This window comes from Gadus macrocephalus, chromosome 18 (genome assembly GCF_031168955.1).
Source record: "Gadus macrocephalus chromosome 18, ASM3116895v1".
Taxonomy (NCBI): domain Eukaryota; kingdom Metazoa; phylum Chordata; class Actinopteri; order Gadiformes; family Gadidae; genus Gadus; species Gadus macrocephalus.
In genome coordinates, this window is record NC_082399.1 from 9,082,792 (window position 1) to 9,106,408 (window position 23,617).

Consider the following 23,617-nt stretch of genomic DNA (forward strand, 5'->3'; position numbering starts at 1 on the left):
AATGGTCACCTCGGTAAGCTTTTACTTTGAAAAGGAAGGGACCATTCCTAGCAGGAAGCGTCGTTATTACTGCTTTTATGGTTCAAGGATCTGTAGCCTGTAGGATTTTTAACGACGTGGGAATTCACACTCCAGCCATCTCCCCGAAAGGAGTGTTCCGAGCACGGTAAATATGTTTTCTGCACCTTATATGATTCCTCATCATACGGAATGACATGCTCAGGCGTTATAACACCAGGACGGGAAGTGTGAGTGTGTGTTCCGTGGAGTCCAACATCCAGAATAATCTGCTGTGATTTCAGGATTTTGGGGGACTTTTTCCCTCTTGCGTGTTCCTACTTGACCCGTTAGTCACTACAGGTCAATATCGGTGTTTAATCCATTACGGAGAGTAAATCGATATCCTTGGACATGTGATTGGGTGTATATGCGTCGGTTTATCGCTTGAAGCTATTTTCCAAAGCGTAGGTCTTAATGTAAAACTTGATGCTGTGTTTTCAAACAGCCAAACTTTATATTTTACTCGGAAATCCAACGATTTAAACTTTTAGATTCACCAACAAGTGTGGAAATCCCCTTCTTAATTATACCGATGGCCAAAGAGGTCATGCCAGCGAGAGGATCTGTGAATATTTGTATGTCTTTCATACATCAAACCAATTTTGTGGTTTGTGGCATTTAATGTTTGTTTAGGCTATGTCGATAACATACAACACTACATAGTACTGTATGTTAAAAGACTAGTGTACGTTTGCATGATAGTCGCATTCATAGCCTTCGTCGTAGCCCAGAACGTATTCAGCAGCAGCGGCTTTGGGAGGAGGAGGGAGAGGATGAGGTTCTCCTCGATGTGTCCCACCGCTGAATAACCCCGGTTCAGTTAGGGGGATGGGGAAAGGACGTGGCAGTCTTTATGGTCTCTCCCACATTTCTCCTCCTAAACGCCCCAGCAGTTTGCCGGAGTTTCTGCCTAGACATTCCTTGTCTGTAGGTTATGTCAGGACAGGTTAGCTGCAACCTACATTTTTCAAAGAAGACATGTTGGGTTAAGCTCTCGGGGGGGCCCAGAGCTGGTAGTTGAAGTCCGGGATTGCATGATGTGTCACAGTGATTCAGCAAACCCGTCTCCTCGGAATGTTCTGCTGCGGTCAGAAATTAATAGTGGAAGTTTGTGTACCAAAGCTAACCTAACCCTAACCCTTACCCTTTTAAGTGTGTGTGTGTGTGTGTGTGTGTGTGTGTGTGTGTGTGTGTGTGTGTGTGTGTGTGTGTGTGTGTGTGTGTGTGTGTGTGTGTGTGTGTGTGTGTGTGTGCGCGCGTGCGCGTGCGCGTGTGCGTGTGTGTGCGCGGTTAGGTACTTTATTTTCTTTTATAATAATAGGGTGTTCCTCAGCAACAAAGCTGATTTTTCATAGATATCAGATTGACCTCAATGCTGCCATTTCATTGTGGAAGCATTGTGTGTTATACACTTGTTTTATTATCATATAATAAGGCATGGCTATCAGATGCAGCTGTATTCTGTGAGGCCAGCATGTACTTAATTATTCATAAAATATAGAAAATGTACTTAAAACCCAAAATATCCGTTGGCTTCTTTAAACATGTAATCAAGGCAAATGAATGTAGCCTGCAGGATAACGTCCAGACCTGCTGCCTTTGTAAATAAACTGGATCTTCCCTACTGCTCCTCTGCACACTTGTGGCTGTCGTGCTAAATATTGATGGGCATCTGAAGGAGTGAAATTGAGGAGAACTTGATGTTTGTACTGGTGGCTCTAAATTCCTCCTTGCTATGATCTCACTGCCAACATGTCATCAACATGTCGTCAGCTATGCTTCGTCACTTCATCTCGTTCCCCTTCTCCCCTCATTCTCTCATCAACCCTCTCCCTTACATTCACTCCTCTCCTTCTCTACTCCTCTTTCTCTCTCACTCACTCCCACTCTCTCCCTCTAGCCTGTGAGTCCATTTAGTGGTACAGCACCTCAACACCATGAAGCAGCAAGTGGTGGAGCCCTGGTGTGCCTTGGTCCTCTGTCTCCTCTGCTCACCCCCTACCTTGGCCATCAATGACTTCTTCACCTCCATCGGTGGGTCACATGCCTTTTCTTCTTTCTTACTTATTTGTTGCATAATCTGCCCTTGTTTCATCTTCATGTCTATTTTTACAGTGATGGACATCAGGATCTTCAAACCTAAATGATGATGTTTCAGAGGGATGTTTGTACTAGGGCTGGGCAATTAATATAATTTTGATCGCGATTTTCCAAACTAATATAATCCAGTTTACATTTATTCATGAAATAGCTGGATACATTGTTGTATGTATTATTTTCTATTTGAACATTCTGTATTTCTTTTAGGGGAAATTTCTAAGTTCTCAGTTACAAAGGTGTTTTTTTTGGAGATAAATGCTGAATAAATGCATATTGTTTTCAAACTCAAAAATAATCGTTTGAATAATCGTGATTTCAATTTTGGCAAATAATCGTTTGAATAATCGTGATTTAGATTTTTTCCATAGTCAAGCAGACCTTGTACTTACTCAAAGTCTGAAACACCGTCACTTCACCTGTCGCACTGTGAGCATGCAGTGATTGGTTACTGCCCCGGCCACCTGAGTTCATGGTGATTCGTGGCTTCTTGGCTTCGTACCGAGGAGTGTAAAAATAACATTCAATTGGATTGCAGGATTAGAAAGAAATCGATTAGACTGAAGTTACATGACATTGAAATAGATTTCATCAAAACATTGTTTCCTTATACTTGCAGTTGCTGCACACCTTTTCATAAACCTTAATAACACTTTCTTAACACTTAATTAACATTAACACTCAACATTATGGGTTTGTGGTCTGAGCTACCTAGACTACATGATGTGTGACGTGGAGGCATCTTCTTCATGCAGCTCGTTAAAGAAGCGTAACATGTAATAGACAGCCAACACAGGAACATAATCCTAATGACGTTTATTTGGAACCACAATTAAATATCATATTGTGAAGGGTCTACTCTACGCAAACGGAGCGAAGGCTGTCCAAAAGCAATTAAAGACAGGATTACCGGCTGGGCCTCAAAATGGGCTGTAAAAAAAACAACAAAAGACGGAGCTACCGGGTCTTATCCACCACAAGCATTGATCTGAATAACTATAATGACTATTCTAACTAATAACTAGATAGCTACAGCCAAACTACCCTACCAGCTTTGCTTCCTATTTTTCCCATACCCTCAATGACCGCGGACAGAAAAAAGTGTCTGTTAAGGTGCATGAATATGTTTTTGAGGATTTGAAACAGGTAGGTAGCTGATTATTTTAAGGTTTATTAACAGAACGTACTCAAAAGTGAAAATACTTACAAAATGCTCTGAACTGAAAAACACTAAGCTAACAACATTTCTGTGGTTCGTTTTTGATCATTGGATTATAAGGAAAAATTAGGCCCTAGATATTCACAAATGTTCCTTGCAAGTGATTGAACCACCATACATAGATAAGTGATATCCTAAATCCCCTTGCTCTGTGTGACATAATGCATCCACCCCCCCAGGCCAGATGACAGACCTGCTGTTCACGGAAAAGGACCTGATCACCTCGCTGAAGGACTATATCACAGCCGAGCAGAGCAAACTGGAGAGGGTCAAGAAGTAAGCTACTGCTTCCTCTGGAAGCTTTCTGGAATGTTCTGGGGAACGTGACGCATTTCAGATTTGCCTTACTGCCTCGAAGTTACACATTTAAGTCACCTTCGCAAGAGATTTCTAGTATCACTATCCTGTGGTTTAAGATTAATTAAGGATTGGGCAAATCGAATGGTATTTTATCATTTCAAGCGCAGTTAATTCTGCTACGGCTTCATTACTCCTCATAACAGGAACTCCCAGTCGGCAGTCCTTAGGCCAGCAGCATGGCTACGGGCTGGGGCTGAACCTTCTGTGAACGGGGCCGATTGGTGTTCAGAACTTCAGAAAATCCCTTTGGCACGCCACTGTATACCCACTGTATAGAGTTACCTTGGACCGCTCATAGACCGATTCACTGTGCGAAAACTCCATGCAAATCAATACACCGTCACTGATACGGATGGAGTTCTACAGTAGTGTAGGGCTGGATGACTTCCTTTGAGAGGGAGTCGGTGGAAGTCTTGGAAGTGGACGTGCTTTTATTCACTTCTCGGAAAAGCTATTCTGTTCTGTTCTATTGTTGCCATGATTGTCTTTGTGCCAGGCTGGAAGAGGCGCACGGTTTCTTTAGGTAGACTACGGTATTTAAGACGGCTAGCCGGGAAATTATCTTTGAACCTGTCGTGTCAACACGATAATATATTACCATTATATTGTTAGCTAGTCATACTAAATAGATAATTTGAATAATGAATGGATTAATGTCAAGAAAATAAGGTATGTTGCCATGGGATCTCATATCACCGCTCTTCAGAATGGGACTGAATGAATGGCCTAGTTCCCTTTTGAACTTGTGCGATGTAGTTTCATTTTGGAGCTGATGGGAATGGATCTCCTATTGTCTCCATCTAGCACGTCTGTATGTGGCTTGAACAAGTGTGTGTTTGTGTGTGTGTGTGTGTGTGTGTGTGTGTGTGTGTGTGTGTGTGTGTGTGTGTGTGTGTGTGTGTGTGTGTGTGTGTGTGTGTGTGTGTGACAGTAAACACATGCATGTTTACTTTGACTTCTTGTCTATGCACATATTTGATACCATTGGCAAACCGTGTTGTTGACTTTGGCTTCTTTTCAATGTAACACATCTGATCTGCTATCGGTTGTCTGCACGAGGGCCTGTGTGTGGTTATTGCTTTGATTGTGTAAACGTGCACGTAGAGTTTGTCTCTTGTCAATGTTTGAAACTCGAGGAATGATTGTTGGATTTGCCTAAGTCATAACTAATTATGCATAACCAAGAATAAACTGTGTGTGTGTGTGTGTGTGCGCGTGTGTGCGTGTGCATGTGCGCGTGTGCGTGTGCGTGTGTGTGTGTGTGTCCAGGTGGGCGGAGAAGATGGACGCCCTGTCGGTCACGGCCACCCAGGACCCAGAGGGCTTCCTGGGCCACCCGGTCAACGCCTTCAAGCTGATGAAGAGACTCAACACTGAGTGGGCAGAGCTGGAGAGCCTGGTGCTGTCAGACATGTCTGAAGGTAGGCATCCTCTCTCACCCTCACTGTCTCACGCTCACTGTCTCTTTCTCTCTTACCCTCACCGTCTCTGTCTCTCACTGTCTCTCTCACTCACAATCTCTCTGTCTCTCTCTCACACCTTCTCCCTCTCTCTCTGACTCTCACATACTCACTGTCCCTCCCACTGCCTCTCTCACTGTGTCTCTCACTGTCCCTCTCACTGGGTCTCTGAAAGTCTCTCTCCCTCTCAATGTCACTCTCTCATACCCTTGCCTTTACTTTCTCTTTCCCTCTGTTTTTGTTGTTGTTGTATTCTCCCTCTATTATAATGTAATATAATTGCATCACACACACACACACACGCACCTATCAAGTGCTTAACTGATGCTAATGCCGCGTGTCAGCAGATCTCACAGCCATTGCTGTTTTTTTGTTTGTGCTGCAGGGTTCGTCTCCAACCTGACCATCCAGAGGCAGCACTTCCCCAACGACGACGACCAGGTGGGCGCGGCCAAAGCTCTGATGAGGCTGCAGGACACCTACAAGCTGGACACCAGCGTCATGGCCAGCGGGGATCTGCCAGGTGAGACGCTTTTAGGCTTGGCCCGGGGATATCCTCCCACCTGTGTGTGTGTGTCTGTGTGTGTGTGTGTGTGTGTGTGTGTCTGTGTGTGTGTGTGTGTGTGTGTGTCTTCTCTAATGCCTTTGTTTCTTTCTGCTGATCAAGTGGGATCGCAGGCTGCTAGGACGTTCTCTCGGGATTGGTGTTGAAGTTAAAGGGACACTTTGTAAAAATTACTCCCATCTAGTGGTACAATTGTATATTGCATTCAAACTAATAGTGCTCGCTTGTTCAAAAACTACGGTGGGCAGTATGTGCCAAGAAGCTGTGTCATGACATCCGATACTACCTCATCGAGTCATTCGAGTGATGATGAGGTTCGTTATTTCAAAAAATTTCAAACTGCATTGAATCATTAGTGTAAGCTAATGATGTATGAGTAATTATTCCTCGAGCAAGATAGTGAATTATTTCAGTCATCATTCACGCTGGATCAGAGTGAAAACGCGTTTGCATTTCCTGTACCACGTAGTACTTTTTGTCCCTCTCGGCAGTTCATAGACCGGAATAAAATGTCTACATGAAGCTTACCCGTCCTATGTAACTACATATTAATTATTCTTTGCTCAGGAGGATAAGTGAGATTTTTGTCAGAGATAATTTTACACCAATGGGGACTTATTTATGAATGAATACGTTGATTTGAGGTAATAAATGAAAATATTACACAGTGTCCCTTTAAATATTTACTTTTATGCTAGTTTAAAAAAATAAATAATAATCATTTATGAGTTTGTAATGGTGGGTAAAAAGCATAGTTGGAAGAAAACAGTCGTAGTGAAAATGGATAGGTAGCTATCTTTGTCTTAAATTTATGTTAAAAGTCCAGTATATTATTTTGAGATGGAGGGAGAGAAAATACGATAAACTGCCTGTTATGTTTATTGCCTACAAACGATGTGTAACAAAAGACAACAAGGCCTCCCTGGGACCCATGCAGGGATAATCCATCGACCAGGGCCGTTTTAATCCCATTCTGAGTGAATCCGAGTAGGCGTCATTAACAATGAGCCCCACCCTCTCCATTTAACCTCTCAGCGAGACCACAACCTCACCCTCTTTCCATCCCTCTCGTCCAGGCACGTCCTCCATGGGGCCGCTGAAGAGCAGGCTGACCGTGGACGACTGCTACGACCTGGGCAAGGTGGCGTACTCTGAGGCGGACTACTTCCACACAGAGCTGTGGATGAGCCAGGCCCTGCAGCAGCTGGAGGGGGGCGAGGAGCCGGCCTCCGCCGCCGCCGACGCAGTCACCATCCTGGACTACCTCAGCTACTCCATCTACCAGCAGGGGGAGCTGGAGAGGGCGCTGGAGTACACCAGGCAGCTGCTCCAACTGGGTGGGTGGTTGGGCCAGATGCATGCTGGGAAGTTATACGTGGTATCCGGCCTACTCCCCCCAACATTTAAAAAAAAATAATGATACGTCTCGGATAAACTTGGTAGCTTTTGGAATATTGTAGTGTGTGTAAGGTTTTGGATTTATAATACAAAAAGTAGAAATTTTGAATGGTGGAAAATTCCAGATTCAAAAATGTCGTTGAGACCTATGAATGGTGTGAATCTACAAAGCCGGGTTCCCAGCAGCTGACAGTTCCCGTTCCCTTTACCCCGACCCCCTTGTCCCTCCGCAGACTCCACGCACCAGCGGGCCAACGGGAACCTCAAGTACTTTGAGTACCAGCTGGACAAGCAGAAGAAGGTGGAGGAGGACGAGAAGAAGGAGGAGGACGACGAAGAGGGGACGGTGAGGGAGGAGGAGAAGACCAAGGGCGAGCGAGGCACGGCCGACTACCTGCCCGAGAGGAGGAAGTACGAGCAGCTGTGTCGGGGCGAGGGCATCAAGATGGTGGGCAAGCACGCACAAATACGCATTCATACACACGCACACGTGCATGCATGCATACATGCATGCTCACTCTCTAGCAAACAGCAGTGCATGCATTTTCTTTTTATACTATTGATTGCCAATTGTTTACTATTTGATGCAATAGATTGAAGTATTTTCTCCCTCTCACTCTTTCTTGACCTCATTCTTATCTCTCTTTTTCTTTATTTCCCCTGTGTCTCTCACTCCTACCCTCTCTCTATGTTTCACTCCCTCACTCACTCTCTCTCTCTCTCTCAGACTCCTCGGAGGCAGAGCCGCATGTTTTGCCGTTACTTTGACAACAACCGCCACCCGAAGTTCGTGATTGCTCCGGTGAAGGAGGAGGACGAGTGGGACCGCCCGCACATCCTGCGCTACCACGACATCGTGTCGGACGCGGAGATCGAGTTGGTCAAGCAGCTGGCCAAACCAAGAGTGAGTGCACGTCTTGCCACCTATCTATATTCCCATGATACCGAGCGACGCGTCTGCACCAGCAGAGAACCTCTTCTTTCAAGTGGGAGTTTGCTCACATGACACTAAATGTACCCAAACTCTATTTTTGCTAGTGTATTTTGATCAAAGAAAGGGAAATTGCAACGGAGGAGAGTTTAAAACTGTTATGAAACATCAAAACAGACTTTTTGTCGGTCGCTACGATTCCCACGAAAAGGAATATCGCCTTCTGAGGGGTATCGGTAACCCTTCAGCAGCTGAAACGATAACTTTACCGTTTATTTTCAATGATTTATGCTTGATGTTGATGTGACGGTTAATAGGTTTTGTCCTCTAGATATTCTCTGTATTCAGTGAGCATTCAATAAGAGTCAACTTATTCCAGTGGTCACGTTTATGCTTAGCGTGGCCAACTTGATCCGCTGTGAAGTGTCTCTACTCTAGATGGCGCCACATCGTCCGTTTTTAGAGTAAAAGGAAAAAAAACGGAGATGCTTTTGAATTGGGCAAATAGCAGAAATACAGTATGACAACGTACCGCCTTGACCCACGACCACTCTTGCCCTATCGATGACCCCTAGGCAGGGACCAAAAACCCGCACAAAAACAACAATCCTTTTTCAAAATCAAATTGTGGGTAAGGGTCGTCGCGGTGTCGCTGCGTGTGTCTCCCTGTAACTGACGGGCGGTTGGCTCCACAGCTACGTCGCGCCACCATCTCCAACCCCATAACTGGTGTTCTGGAGACTGCCCACTATCGTATCAGCAAGAGGTAAGAGCCACAGTAGGGGTCTGCTTTTATAAAACCAACCGCCCCACCTCTTCTCCACTCTCCACCCTTCACCCCCCCCCCCCCCCCCCCCCCCACCCGATCTTCCTCCTGTTCTCTGCATCCAACGTCTTTCATCAAGAAGACAGTTTTGGCAAGAGCAAAGACACCATTTCGGAGATTGCTAGGCTAATAGCTTTCATCCCTGAGCAACTGTTTTTTTTAATCAATTAGCCATTACGGATAAATATTTCCCCAATTAAAAGATTGAAAATGGCCCTGTTAAATAGAACCCATCCTCCTTTAGCTACTGAAATAGAATGAGTGTTGCATCTCATTTTTCACAAAGGGGATGGAAATGTGCCACGGTCGTCTTTCAGTGGTCCTTTGAGTTCTTGCTCTTGCCCGGCATGCTGCGCTGCTTCTTCTAACACACGAGGAGGGAGACACGAGGGTCTGACATATTTGCAGGTTTTTCCCATCTCGGAAAAACGCCTCAGAGAACATGGAGAAGTCGAGGGATTCAAGGGCTCAAAGTCATTCCTATGACCTTCTCTCCTCTGGCCAACATTCAGTCTCTTATCGCCAGCTCGCATCGATGACCAAAGAACGCTAAGTCAAGAGACGGCTCAGTCCACGAGTGACTATATCCCTCCTTCTCTCTCTCTCTCTCTCTCTCTCTCTCTCTCTCTCTCTCTCTCTCTCTCTCTCTCGTCTGTATTGTGAATGGTGGGCTAGCTAAGGCTAGCTAAAAATGGTCAGGGCACAGTACTGCGTCTCCAAGAGATAAGGGGTTTCCTGAGACCTCGGGGAACAACTCCCTTTTTGTTTCCCTTTTCCTCTGGGGGAGGGTTGATAGAAACTTGTTTCAATCCCTTTTTTTTGGTCTTCTGGTTTACCGTTGTGGTTTCAAGATACCTTGACCTGACAGGGGGTTTTCTAGGGGTCCCATTCTAAATTGTTCGTCTCAATAGTTTTTATTAGTGTATGCTGCACGTGAACCTCCTAAAATGGCGCAATTTGATTGGTTCGCTATCTCGGGATATTTGGCAATATCCCCTGTTTGAGATCTCAAACTCGGGATATTGCGTGACGGTCGTCCCGTCACGCTAATAAAAACATAAATCCTGGCAAAAAGTGTTTCTTGTTTATATTTGGAGCGTTCAAGTGTACTATATACTAAAACAATTATTCATTATTTTAATGGATACCGGACGGTTATCTTATGATTGACGTTGTTACAGATATTCCCGAGAACCACTGAAGCAGAACCTGCTCCCTCGAAGGAGCGACTGTACCTTCTCGGCCAAAAGGAACAATGTTTGGTTGTTCCTGGTCCTTTGGTCCAGAAGGTACAGCCGGTCTGTCCCCGGGTGAGAACAGGGCTTGATTTCTCCTGGTCCTTCTGCCCCAGAATCAGAGACTGCACCTTGAAGGCGGAAAGACAATGTGTCGATTTCAGGGGGTCCCCAGAGAGATCTGAATAGTTGTTAGGCCTGGTTAGACCACCATGTGCATTTCTTTTGACAAGCCATTACAAAGTCGACCCACAGAGACATCCGACGTGGGCGTGGCCGTCCAAACGATGCTGGTGTCGATGATCGATGTTAAAGGGCGCCCAAAATCTGTGCCCTTTTAAAAGGGTCATATAGTGGTTTATTACAGTGGTTTATTTTAGCTCTTATCTCAGACTAAGCACCTCTTTTCTCTGGCAATTACTAGAAGTGGACCTGGTTCCTCTGCAAATAACGTCTAAAACAAATACGAATTCTCGAATTTGTATTTTGAATTTCTTCCTCTCCCTCTCTCAGACCTTCATTCTGTCTGGTGTCGTTGCTTCCCTCATCCTTGGAATGCACTCTTTGGGAAACATAACCTTTTTTCCTATCTCAGTGTAATGGTTAATAGAGGGCAAATATGAAGTTGGGAACCAAAGAAATGTCCTTCCTTACCCTTTTGCATACTTTTCAGGGAGTTTAATAATGTTTAAAGTGTGAGTGTAAAAGGATCAATCATAGTTTTTATGGATTGTTACTTCCATGCAGTGATACACTGGGATCAGGCCTCCTCTAAACTCTTCCCTACTTTAACATTTACTAATCAATGCAATTCCTTTCTCGAAGCACTTGAATCTGCTTGCTGGGCATGCCTACCATGTTTTCCATTTTTTTCCTTTTTGCACAATCCCAGGAATGGCTTTTAGTTACCAATTAGCTATACATATTTATACAACATGTCACTTACATTTACTGTATGGGATGCAACCAAGAAAGATGAACCTTTCCCAAATGCAGATATAGTTTAGTGTTAGTACTGTTTGCACAAGAAGAGTTAGTAGGAGCATAAGCAGAATACTATGGGCTGGGCGCTGCATATAAGAGAATGTGGCCTAAAAATATGTTTCCCTTGACCTCCAGTGCCTGGTTGACCTCTTATGAGCACAAAGTGGTGGACAAGATCAACCAGAGGATCGAAGACATCACAGGCCTGGACGTCACCACTGCAGAGGAGCTTCAGGTGACTCGGTCGAATCACCAACATGAGTCCAGAAACATTCCCAACATTCCGACGGGGAACTTGGGGAAAACCCCAGTTCCAAAAACTGTATGATTGTTTCATATTGATTTGACATCTTGATGTTTTCACAGTCACCAATTTTTGAATAAAGGGAAAGGAAAAGGGAATCTAAACCTTTTCTTTATTTTTAAGAGAATGAATACATTCTGTTTGTAAGAACAGAAATGCAAAACAGAAATGCAAAACATTCAAAGAAATATTTGAATGTCATAAAAATGCAGTCTTTAACGTGTGTGTGTGTGTGTGTGTGTGTGTGTGTGTGTGTGTGTGTGTGTGTGTGTGTGTGTGTGTGTGTGTGTGTGTGTGTGTGTGTGTGTGTGTGTGTGTGTGTGTGTGTGTGTGTGTGTGTGTGCGCGCGCGTGTGTGCGTGCATGCGCAGGTGGCAAACTACGGCGTGGGAGGACAGTACGAGCCTCACTTCGACTTTGGCCGGGTAAACAAGACCCTTCTGTTTATCAAAAGCCTTCTGTTAAAAAGCCACCACTGGATTTCAGGCGCAGTGCTATTTCTATACATGCTCTGTTTTTGTGACGTTTGTCTATCAATCTGATTCAGTGTAATTCTGTGCTTTCGGGAATGAACTATTATCTTAAGATAGGCAAAAGACGATAAGCCCAATCACATCCTGTGATAGTCTTTGCTTTCTAAACAGCTTTCTTTTTGAGAATCTCATGTGAATGATGTGTTTGTGCTGCTTGTTTGACAGAAAGATGAGCCAGATGCCTTCAAGGAGCTGGGCACGGGAAACCGCATTGCCACCTGGCTCCTCTATGTACGTTGTCAGTACTGACGTGCCGGCACACGTCAACCAGCAGATCACTCCATGTATTCTCGTTAGAGCAACTTGGAATCAACCCAGAGAGTTTTGTCTCTCGTGCTCCTTTGGATACAAATGATCCTTTGTTAACACACTGTATGTTTCATTCCTTGTTCGACCACAGTGAACAAGACAATTATTTTGTGCTTCAGAACTGATAACTCTAGCTAGCTTAAACCCACAGAAATGTTGATGAAATAAAGTATCAGAAACATTTGAACTTTTATAGTATACTTAATAACGATCATGATAGGTCAGATTCAGATTTTATTCATCACATACACAATACGTAACGTTGCAGTGAAATGTTCTCAGTCTCAACGTCTAGGTCTCAACTTTCATCTCTCAGAATAAAATAACAAACTTGTGAAATGCAGAGTAAAGTAACATCCAATGCACTCCTCCTGTTGAAAAGCGTTTTGACTGGTGTGCTACGGTTCAGAAGCTGCGTGGTAAGGAGGTTTATACTTTGAATTTAGTGATTTCCACAGCCAGTAGCAGCACTCACTTTCCCTTCTCCCCCTCCACCCAGATGAGTAACGTGTCCTCGGGAGGTGCCACCGTCTTCACAGACGTAGGAGCAGCTGTTTTGCCCAAAAAGGTAAGCATGGTGCACCGTCCCCCAAAGCAACGTGAACACAGCCCGCCAAAAGAGGCTCATCGCCAACTCACTTTAATTAGCGTCACTATCATTTGGGAATGTTAAGGTAAAATAATCACGAGAACTTGTTATGTCATGTGATGGCTGTAAACAAAACAGACTTATTTTGAAGACGTATGTTTTTTTAAATCAAGGGGCGGCATGTAGCTCAGGAGGTCGAGCGGGTTGGCTGGTAACCGCAAGGTTGCTAGTTCGAATCCCCGGCTCCCCCTAGCTGAGTGTCGAGGTTAACTGCTCCCGACAAGCTGTCGGTGTGTGAATGTGTGAATGTGTGCATGACTGGGTGAATGTCAGGAAATATTGTAAAGCGCTTTGGGTGGGCTCTGGTTACAATAAAGAGCGATATAAATGCAGCCCCTTTACCATGTATTTGTTCACGGCCAGGGCTCGGCTGTGTTCTGGTACAACCTCTTCCCCAGCGGAGAGGGAGACTACAGGACACGACACGCCGCCTGCCCCGTCCTGGTGGGCAACAAGTGGGGTGAGTGACTGCCTGCACCCCCAGGGCCTCCGCTAGAGCAGTGCGCCTCAACCCGTTGATCCTACTACTGTACTACTGCCATGAAGTCATTGAGGACAGGCTTCCTCCAAAGGGACTTGCAGTGAATTCGCTGCATGTCATTCATAGGCCTTTCTCCCAGAGTTGTGATGTGTAACGTAAATGTATGGCTGGTATCTGGCCGAAAGATGCATCAATGATTCTCTAATCAATCAATCGGCACCGTGCTTTTTTCTGATTGGTGTAAACGGGTGCTGGTGGACGTCAAATCCACCCATTACGGGGTACCTACCTGTCACCTCACCTGTTTTGAGTATTGCAGTAAAATTTTGAACCCAACGTTTGGTGACTGTTTTAATGTTTTCGGGTGATTCCCCATCTCAAATCCACCCTCTCCCACCCTCTCTGTCTCCCTGTCCCCGCGCAGTGTCCAACAAGTGGATCCATGAACGAGGACAGGAGTTCAGGAGACGATGCCCCCTTAGCTTGGCAGCGTAACACCACCTTCCCTGGGACTCCCGCTTCCTCGTCTCCTTCCCTTGTCCCAGCACCACCTTCTTTCCCCCTCCCTCCATCCCTCCCCCCCCCAGCCGAGTGCCCCCAGCTAAGTGGAAAGCTGCGCATGTGATTTGACACATTCATTTTTATCTGAAGTGTGAGGTGTGTGTGTGTGGTGGTCATGTTGATTTCTGTTACGGTAAATAGGCGTGTGTGTGTGTGTGTGTGTGTGTGTGTGTGTGTGTGTGTGTGTGTGTGTGTGTGTGTGTGTGTGTGTGTGTGTGTGTGTGTGTGTGTGTGTGTGTGTGTGTGTGTGTGTGTGTGTGTGTGTGTGTGGTTTATCTTCTGACCGCATCTGTGCCTTTTTTTTGGTTGAGTTTTGCACTATGCGTTCATTAAACCCTAACCCTCCAGCTCCCCTCCACCCATTCCAATACAACAAGAGTGTCATCACGACTTACTGCTACTGTAGAACAAATCCAGAATCGATGCACTAGGACACCGCCCTCTACTGTCAAATATCACTGACCTTTGAGTTTTTGCCGATATTTTATTCTTGTTATTTGGTAACACTTAACAATAATGGCACATCAATTTACATTAGTTAATGCAGAAATTAAGCATTATTATATAGCATTAGCATAGGGGTAACTGTGTAAGGTTTAACCCTGACCCTAACCCCATAAAACAATGACTAAATGAATACCTTAGTTAATTATTCACCCTTACTGTTAAGTGTTGCCTGTTCTTTTTAAATCCCTCATCCAGTTGTTATGATTTCATTTTCCTGGTTCATCATTGATCAATCCTATGAACCCGGTTGTGCAAACACCACTCGTCTCCTCCCACTGTCACCTGACACGGGGAGTCCTCTCCTACTACACTGTCACGATCGGGACCTTTTAACCTTTCTCAGCCTGCGTCATCACACGATCGTTATCTCTCTCCCTCTCCCCCCTATGTCTCTTGCTCCCTCCCCCTCGCCTCCTTTCTGCGAGTCAAGGTCACGCTTTCATGTTGGCTGTTGCCAACCTCCTTTAGAAAGCATATGTTGGGATGAGGGGATAGACCCATGATAAAACAATCGTTCAGTGCAAGATTATTAATAAATGGGTATGGTCACATCTTGTCTTCCAGTCCCATATACTGGCTGCCCCCAGGTCAGAACATTGTTCAATACCTAAATACTCTGTGTACTTCAGCTCCACCATGCCCCCTCTTTTCAACCAATGGGGTATGTGTCGTCTTGAGGTCATTCCCCTGTTCCAGGTCAACGAACAGATAGACATTGACACACGACACTGCCAGGTCATCAAAAAAGGCTGACTATATATATATAACTTTTATGTCTCTTGGCTTTTTCTTTTGACCCCCTTCTGCTTGCTTGGCGGTTGAATCAGGAGTAAGACTCGACTGGGCTTGTATTCATGATAAAAAATACTTTTGTAATATTCCGGATGTCCATCTTTTCACTGCATGCATGTCTAATAAGTGCTTGTGGTGTTTTTGCTTTAAACTATGAAAATTTGAGACTGAATCTTTCATTTAGCCTCTAGAAGCTTTAAATAGCAAGTATCCTAATTTTGGTTTAAAGAAAAAGGTTCATGATTTCTCAAAACAGAAAAACAAATGAGTATTGTAATATGGATGGAGGATGGTAAATCAAGTCAATGTCTGCCATGGTGAAATCTGTACAACAGAATATGCAGGTAACTTAAATCACTTTGTTTGACCATTCATGGATCCTGAAGAGAGGTGAAGAAGTGTCCTTGTCCCCCCCTTATGTGAGCCCGCCATGTAGTCACTCAATACAACACAGAACCTCTCTACATTGCTTGTATGTCTGCAAGCTCTAGACATGCAGCTCAGACGTTTCGATTTTTTTAAAACGCAAAGATGTGTGTAAACCTGTATGCAAGTATTTTATGTGGGATGCATTGGCTATTTGATAATTAAATAAATGTTATTTCCTTTTAAGAATCCAATATTACAGTGTTGTTGTTGTTTTTTCCGGTAAACGTTGGTAACACTTTACAGTAAGGGTACATTCATTATTTGTTAATCATTTGTAAATGTAGTAATAGGAATTGACAAGTAAGCGATTACTGATAGTGATCATGTTTCCTTATACCTCTATATTAACTCTAAATACTGCGTTAATCAACTATCGTTTATTAGTTGTGAATAATGTATTGTAAAGTGTTGCCGACAAGTTTTTCACGTTTTGTGTTTGATTCTTTGTTTTTAGAATCATTATCCGTTCACCATGATGGGAGTTTGATGCTATTTATTTAAGATTTTCACAAAAGAGTAAAGCTAAGGCAGGGAAAGTTGCATCGAAAAGTTCCCAGAGCAATGAAGCATTCACTGCAAACCTGAGTTCCACTCAATAGTCAATAAATTAGGTATCCCTTTAATTTAACTTTACATTCTGTAAAAGATTATATATGTATATGTATAAATACGTCAAATTTTGGTAAAATCTTTGCTTGTAACAGATATTTAAATTAAACAAAAAAGATCTAGGTACAGACATAATTGAAAAAACGATTAATATTGAAATGAATCATAATAAGTACTAATAAAGGGTTTGTATCTATAAAACCACAACAGTATACTCCTGATCTCAGGCCGATAGCTGTGCTGCTGTTGTTGTGGAGGTCTGGGTCCAGGGGTGGTGGCTCCATCCCGCTGGGTGGAGCTCAGGGCTCCGGTAGGCAGTAGTCCGCCGGGTGGTTCCCGGCCCGGCGGCGTCCGAAGCAGCCCAGCAGGACGTCCACGGCGATGTCCACCGTGGACTGGACCTGGGCCTCGGTGGTGCCCTGCTGGGGGTTCACCTCCACCAGGTCCACGGCAGACAGCAGGCCTGGGCGGAGAGGGGCGGCCCACACACACACGGTACTCAGAACACGAGAACGGAGGCTCAGACGATCCTGTACTGTGGTGGATTATATTTGATGTGAATATGAACCATTGGTTGATTTTAGCATCTGTTTTATAACATTACACAAATGGTTCACTTTTATCGGATAAACCAATTGTATTGTAAATATATAATCTATATAATATTTGACACAGTCATCTCATAATCAAGATCTATTATAGTGAGTGATCATATAAATTATAAAGAGAATTGTAAAGAAACTTCTGCGAACTTAAGCAAAACAAAAATAGCGTTTATATTATTCTTCCATTAATTGGATCCTAGTAGGCCTTTCTAGCAGGGTTTTTATTTTTTAATTTACATGATCCTGATTTGATTGGTTGTAGTGCAGACCACTGTACACCTTGGGACAAACGTCTTTGGTCCTTTTGAATCAGACGACATGAGGCTTTTTGCATGTGGTGCAGAAGTCAAATATCAACCAGAAAACCTCAGTGGGGGCGAAATTACTGATTAAGCTCAACAGAAAGAAAGCGTTTCAGCACGTAATACTGTACCGATTTACCCACACATGGAATGGAATCTCCTGACCCTGCATAATAAATCCACAATACTGTCTAGGTTCGTACCAAATAACCGCATCTTAGGAACATTGAACTTTCACCTTCACCTTCAACAGAAACAAATCTCCTGAAATGACTAGTTAGCTATTCATCCCAAAGAAACATGGATTTCACATATTCTCATGCACATGATTTCTTCTTTCAAAGTGAGCGCTACCCCCTACCTGTTTGGCAGATGTGCTCTGTGATGTAGACCCCTTCCCTGTAGGTCAGCCCGCCCACCGCAGGCGTGCCTGTTGCTGGGGTCAACGAGGGGTCGATGGCATCGATGTCATAGCTCAGGTGGATGGGTTTCTTGACACTGCCGAGGGACAAAACCAGCCGGCGATGTATTATAATGTACAAACGTTTTGGTGTTTATATGTCAAGGACGAACGTGGTAACGGGGAGATACTGATGGTATGACTTATTATTATTACCGTTTAACTATTTGATCATTTAGCTACTAGCCAAAGCGACTTCAAGACATTAAGAAGTGGGTACCCGGACGCTACAACTGGGAGTCACACACCCTGACCACAAGACTATCAGAGTGGCAATGGGTAACTCCTGTAACGATCAAAAGGTATAAATGACTAGCCATCCGCTCAGACATGATGATCTTACTGGGAGAAGAGGTAGTCACAGGTTTCCTCCATCACCCTGGCGATGCCCAGGCCATCCACCTCTGTCATGGAGAACACCTTGATGCCCAGGTACTTCAGGATGTAACTGGTGGAAAGACGGACAATGACAAGAAGCTGACTGAACCATGATTGATGACGGTCATTACAGTCGATTTTGAATGCATTGTCAAAGTCTTCTCAAATGTTACAATATTGTTGTTGACAGCCTTGGCTCCGAAACAAACATAGGTCCTTCTATATATATATATATATATATATATATATATACATATATATATATATTTATATATAAAAAAAAAAGAAACAACAGATTCGTTGCACCAAAGGGGTCACACTCAGATTCAACAGCTATCAATCCAGTAGATATCCCGTTCCTCCTTCGTTAACCTCTCCTCTTCCATCGATCAGCTAACACCAACATTACATAACACCAAGCCCAATAGACCCAGCAGCAGAGACATCCTCGTGGGCCATAGTACCCGCGCGGTGAGCGTCAGCTGTGTTTGTCCTACTGCGACTCTGAAAAGGGTCTATTGTTATCACTTGATGGAGAACATATAGCCAAAAGTAAATAGAAACCTACTGTTCCTCTGGGTCCACATCTCTCAGTCCGATGTAAACGATGTCTTTGGCTGACACGCAGGGCTTGATCCAGGAGAATTGTGGAATGACGGGGATCTGATGATGGCAAAATGCATTTAAATAGATATCAGAGTGCTTCTATGAGAGCACCCTGGTGTTCGAAGGTTTGTTATCAGTGGCGTGTGTAGAAAGAGTTCTGATGAGAAGAGTTGTGACCATGAAAGAGTTCTCTTCAATGATCAACAAAATTGTCATAATTACAGTTTTTCTCAGTCGCTTTGGTACATTTCTCAGATCATAATTGAAATTTGCAAAACAGTAAGTGCGGTTCTCAAAACAATTCGTACAAATTGCAAAACACCATGGATTTCATGCAAAAGCAAGTCTCTTGCTCAAAATCCTTAGTTCGTTTCTCAAAAGTAAATATCTGTGTCAATGAACATGTCCGTGCCATCAAAATGACAAGTCCTTGTGTCATTGTGTATGGATAAGACAGTCAAATTGCTTAGTCATGTTGTCAATATAACTGTACTCTGGAGGGATGTTCTGATGTAAACCATGGCTAAAGTTTTGAAGACAATTATTGTCAATTGTAGGTTACACCTTGTATGTGGGATTGTATGTGGGAGATTGATTCACTGTAATTTGTTGACAGACCATGTCATTGCTAGAAATGTGAACATAAGAAAATCTCCTTAGGGTAAACTGTACATGCATTGCTGTAGGAATTACAGTGCAGCAATCCTTCACCTCCTGACTTTCCTGTCTGTTGGGCAACAAACTCTCAGACATGACATTGTAATGACATGACATGTAACATTGTGTTGTGCTCCAGCTATATATATACTTGCCAGTTCATGGTTCAGGAGATGCACCTTTGAGCTATTCCAGTAAACTGGTTGATCGTTGGTTGATCTAAAACTTCACACATTTCCCTTCTTTAGAGAAAGTCAAGATTCACCTGGTAGCAATTTACCAATTCAGGACAGATTTAGAAAAAAAGTCTAATGGAAATGTATAGAAATATGCTTGACATATTATGACAACTTGTTCAACCATTTTGCATGTAAAGACTTATGCAATGAACTAATGCCTAAATGTTGTGGGGGAGAGATTATTCAATAGAGACCCATTACAATACATTTTGATCCACATGACATAAGCAATTGATAATGTAGGTAAGAGCAGAGAATTGTACATAATCATTTGCATGAATGTACCAAAGCATTTGCAACTTGTTCAAAGAAATGAGAAACTGCTTTTTTGATGTGCACAAACAACACAATGATGTGAAGATTGAACAGGTAGTTTTGAGAATTTCAATTCTGATCTGAGAAGTGTACCAAAGCGACTTAGAAGAACTGTGACATGTTGACTTTTCTTAATTTAAAGTTGCGTCAGTTGTGGCCTTGAGAGTTGTCATTTCGGCTTAGCTCCGGAGGTAGAGTTTTGGTAGGTTTATTTATAATCGGAAGGTTGCTAGTTCAATCCCTGCCACCTCCAAGCTGAATGTTGAGAGCAAGGCACTTTAACCCTATCTTCCCACCTTGCATGGTTGACTCCGCCCTTAATGTGTGTGTTTGTGTGTGTGTGTGTGTGTGTGTGTGTGTGTGTGTGTGTGTGTGTGTGTGTGTGTGTGTGTGTGTGTGTGTGTGTGTGTGTGTGTGTGTGTGTGTGTGTGTGTGTGTGATACTTGAATGGTGGACTCCACTCTGTATGTGTGTCTTTAAGTGTGTGAGATACATGTACACTTCTACTTGTACAGTGGACTCCGCCATATATATGTTTCCGAATGGTTGCAAGTCGATTTGGATAAAAGCGTCCTCTAAACGTTGTTGTTTGTTGTTTATAAAATAGGTAATGTGATGCGCTATGCAGGGTGTGCGATGAGGGATCAACATGACTTATCTAATTATCTGTGTTTGGGAATGCCACTTTAGATAAAAGCATCGTGCAAATCAGGGGGTTTTCAAATGAAGGGTGGAAGCCAAGAGGGTTGACACAGATGTATTCATGCGAAAAAGCAACAACATAAAAACTTGAGCGAACCTTTGATTGAAGCTCCCGAATGAGGTAGGACATGGACTGTCCGTGCACGTTGCCAGTGGGTGTGGTGAGAGGCGTGTTGATGTCGGCGTGTGCGTCCACCCACACGACACTCAGGTCCCCCGGGATTGCCGCCGCGTGCCCATGGATGGAGCCAATCGCCAAGCTAGACCACAGAGCGACAAGCTATGTGATGGAGTGACAAGCCAAGGGGTGCAGCGACAAGCTAGCTTAGTGATGGAGCGACAAGCTAAGTAATTGTCTGACAAGCCAAGTGGTGGAGCGACAAGCTAGCTAAGGGATGGAGTGACAAGCTAAGTAATGGTCAGACAAGCCAAGTGGTGGAGCAACAAGCTAGCTAAGGGATGGAGTGACAAGCTAAGTAATGGTCTGAAAAGCCAAGTGGTGGAGCAACAAGCTAGGTGATGGAGTGATAAGCTAAGTGAGGGAGTGACAAGCTAAGTGAGGGATTGACCTGCTAAGTGAAGGAGCGACAAGCTAAGTGAGGGAGCGACAAGCTAAGTGAAGGATTGACAAGCTAAGTAATGGTCTGACAAGCCAAGTGGTGGAGCAACAAGCTAGGTGATGGAGTGACAAGCTAAGTGAGGGAGTGACAAGCTAAGTGAGGGATTGACAAGCTAAGTGAAGGAGCGACAAGCTAAGTGAGGGAGCGACGAGCTAAGTGAAGGAGCGACAAGCTAAGTGAGGGATTGACAAGCTAGGTGAAGGAGCGACAAGCTAAGTGAGGGAGCGACAAGCTAAGTGAAGGATTGACAAGCTAAGTAAGGGGGTGACCAGCTAAGTGAGGGAGTGACAAGCCAAGTGAGGGAGTGACGAGCTAAACAACAGTCACAACCTCTATTATCGATCTTGCTGAAATAACACTTGATGTGCATTAGCATGATTCCTAATGCATTGCATATGTTTGATTGATTGAAAAGATTGTAATTATTGCCAGAATTTGGGCCAAATGTTATATTTCTTCATCAGAATATTTGCTGTGTTGTGTATGCTAATTGGGCTTTGTCAAAATCATCTCAAATGTTGAAATATTGTTGTTGACAGCCGTGGCTTAAACAAACATAGGTCCTTCTATATAAATAAAAAACAATGTGTTGTTTCGCTTTGTGCAGGCTAGATAAACATTGTTAATCCATTAGGCTGCTCAAAGAAACTATTATCTTTGGAAACCATTACCAGAGTTGGTTTATGCAAACATTTGACTATACAAACCGTCTTTCAGACTACGTAGAGCCAAAGAAGATTCATTATTTATAATGACTGTCTTGGTCAAAGCCAGACATTATAAATTATTCATCTTGTTTGACTTGGTATTGGTTCTAATAGTTTGTTCAAACAAACGCCTCTAACAACACAGAAGCCCAGTCGAAGTACGCAGTTTCAACTTTGACCTACGGTCCTAGCTCTTGCTATAATTCAATTTCGGTTGATAGCCAAATAAAGTTGTTATAAAAGTTATAGGTCTGCCTTACAGTAAACCAGATCTTTGTTTCATTGAACATGCAACTGCTGTGCGACTATCCCACTATTGTTCACACACCACACTATTGTGCGCACAAACTTAGACACACACACACACACACACACACACACACACACACACACACACACACACACACACACACACACACACACACACACACACACACACACACACACACACACACACACACACACACACACACCTGTGGTCTCCCCCGAGCATGAGCGGGGTGTGTCCCTCGGTCTTGGCGGTGTAGACGGCCTGGGCCAGCCTCTGGTTGGCGCTGCCCACCGCCCAGGGCCTCTTCACCCGGCCCACCGGCTCATCGCCGGGCACCTCTTCAAAACACAGGTTCCCGTAGTCCTTCACGCTACACCCTGAGAACACCAAGACCAACCGTTAGGGCTCCTGGACAACTAGATTTTATATTCCTTTTTTTACAATAAAGCTAGGGCGAAAGTATTTTACAAGCCGTTTGGTCAATTTTCTGGAATTCTTTTTGACGGCAGTAAGTTAATAGAATGCGCTGCCGAAAAAGCGTAAAATAAATCCTGTATCTGTGGCTCTTGCAGGCCGGCAATTAGCCTGCAAAATGGTTGAATTTGGCCCATGGTGTCCCCAAATTGCCTACCCTGGCTTTAATAAAGGTCTATATATTTTATTTTAGGCCTGCATTTGGGGAGGGGGGGGGGGGTAAAAGACCCAGTTCTTTGGTTCCAAATGTGGGGGGAAAAGGTCTGTAACATTTATTTGAAATAAAAAATAAAAAAAAGAAATTAAGTGAAATAGGCAATTCTTTCATCCATTTGGTCCTCAATTAAAATCATTGTATTTTATCATGACATATAGGCCTAGTAGCCAAATTGGCAATACATTATTTGCATGTAGGTATTATGCGTCTTTGGTGTATTCCGTCGGAGCGGGAAGCGTGTGCACGTCACCTTGGGCTTTCAGCTTATCCGCCAACCCAGCTGATCGGATCACGTTGGGTCCCTTCTCCACTCCACCTCTCGGCTGAAATAAATTATTTATTTTATTTACCATCTTGGACGATATGTCTCTGGTAGCCTGCTTTAATTTATTGAAATTGTCACTCAAAACCCGGCAAGAAATACGCTTTGGATAGTCCATATTATGTGTCACTGTTCTCTGCTCACCTGTCCTTTGGAGAAAGGCGCCCCGATAATCCCGACGCTGTGGTGATCGCGTTTAAAAACGCTTAGGGTGTAACCCATTCGGTTTGCGCTCCTCATAATCGCGACTATCCGGGGCCGCACTCACTGGTCCCGCGGAGGAGATGACGACGCGCTGTCACCGTTCGGTACCGCAGAAGAGACTGAGCGCCAGAGCCCCTGCACTCCATCCATCTAACATTATAGGCTATAGCCTGCTCGCACGGGGCAAAGGGAAGAGGTAGCCTACGGCGGTCGGAGGGGAATCATGGGAG

General features: G+C 44.0%; 2 protein-coding genes and 1 long non-coding RNA gene across 3 annotated transcripts; 2 read left to right on the forward strand and 1 right to left on the reverse strand.

The window, feature by feature from the left end:
- The first annotated feature begins 8 nt into the window (after window positions 1-8).
- Window positions 9-15,890, forward strand: LOC132446443 (prolyl 4-hydroxylase subunit alpha-1-like). Its single transcript, XM_060036754.1, has 15 exons — window positions 9-166; window positions 1,961-2,094; window positions 3,556-3,652; window positions 5,006-5,157; window positions 5,582-5,719; window positions 6,838-7,098; window positions 7,393-7,607; window positions 7,887-8,063; window positions 8,786-8,856; window positions 11,271-11,370; window positions 11,810-11,863; window positions 12,137-12,202; window positions 12,780-12,848; window positions 13,293-13,389; window positions 13,835-15,890. Exons 2-15 carry the CDS (start codon window positions 1,998-2,000, stop codon window positions 13,903-13,905), a joined length of 1,665 nt encoding a protein of 554 aa, XP_059892737.1. The 5' UTR covers window positions 9-166; window positions 1,961-1,997; the 3' UTR covers window positions 13,906-15,890.
- On the forward strand, window positions 2,102-3,185 carry LOC132446447 (uncharacterized). Its single transcript, XR_009522844.1, has 2 exons — window positions 2,102-2,354; window positions 2,397-3,185. It is a non-coding gene; the product is annotated as an uncharacterized LOC132446447 (long non-coding RNA).
- A 414-nt stretch (window positions 15,891-16,304) lies between the features above and the next one.
- On the reverse strand, window positions 16,305-23,617 carry arg1 (arginase 1). Its single transcript, XM_060036756.1, has 8 exons — window positions 23,328-23,617; window positions 23,112-23,184; window positions 22,373-22,547; window positions 20,670-20,832; window positions 18,622-18,716; window positions 18,019-18,123; window positions 17,577-17,713; window positions 16,305-16,771 (listed from the first exon to the last, which is right to left on the reverse strand). Exons 1-8 carry the CDS (start codon window positions 23,421-23,423, stop codon window positions 16,608-16,610), a joined length of 1,008 nt encoding a protein of 335 aa, XP_059892739.1. The 5' UTR covers window positions 23,424-23,617; the 3' UTR covers window positions 16,305-16,607.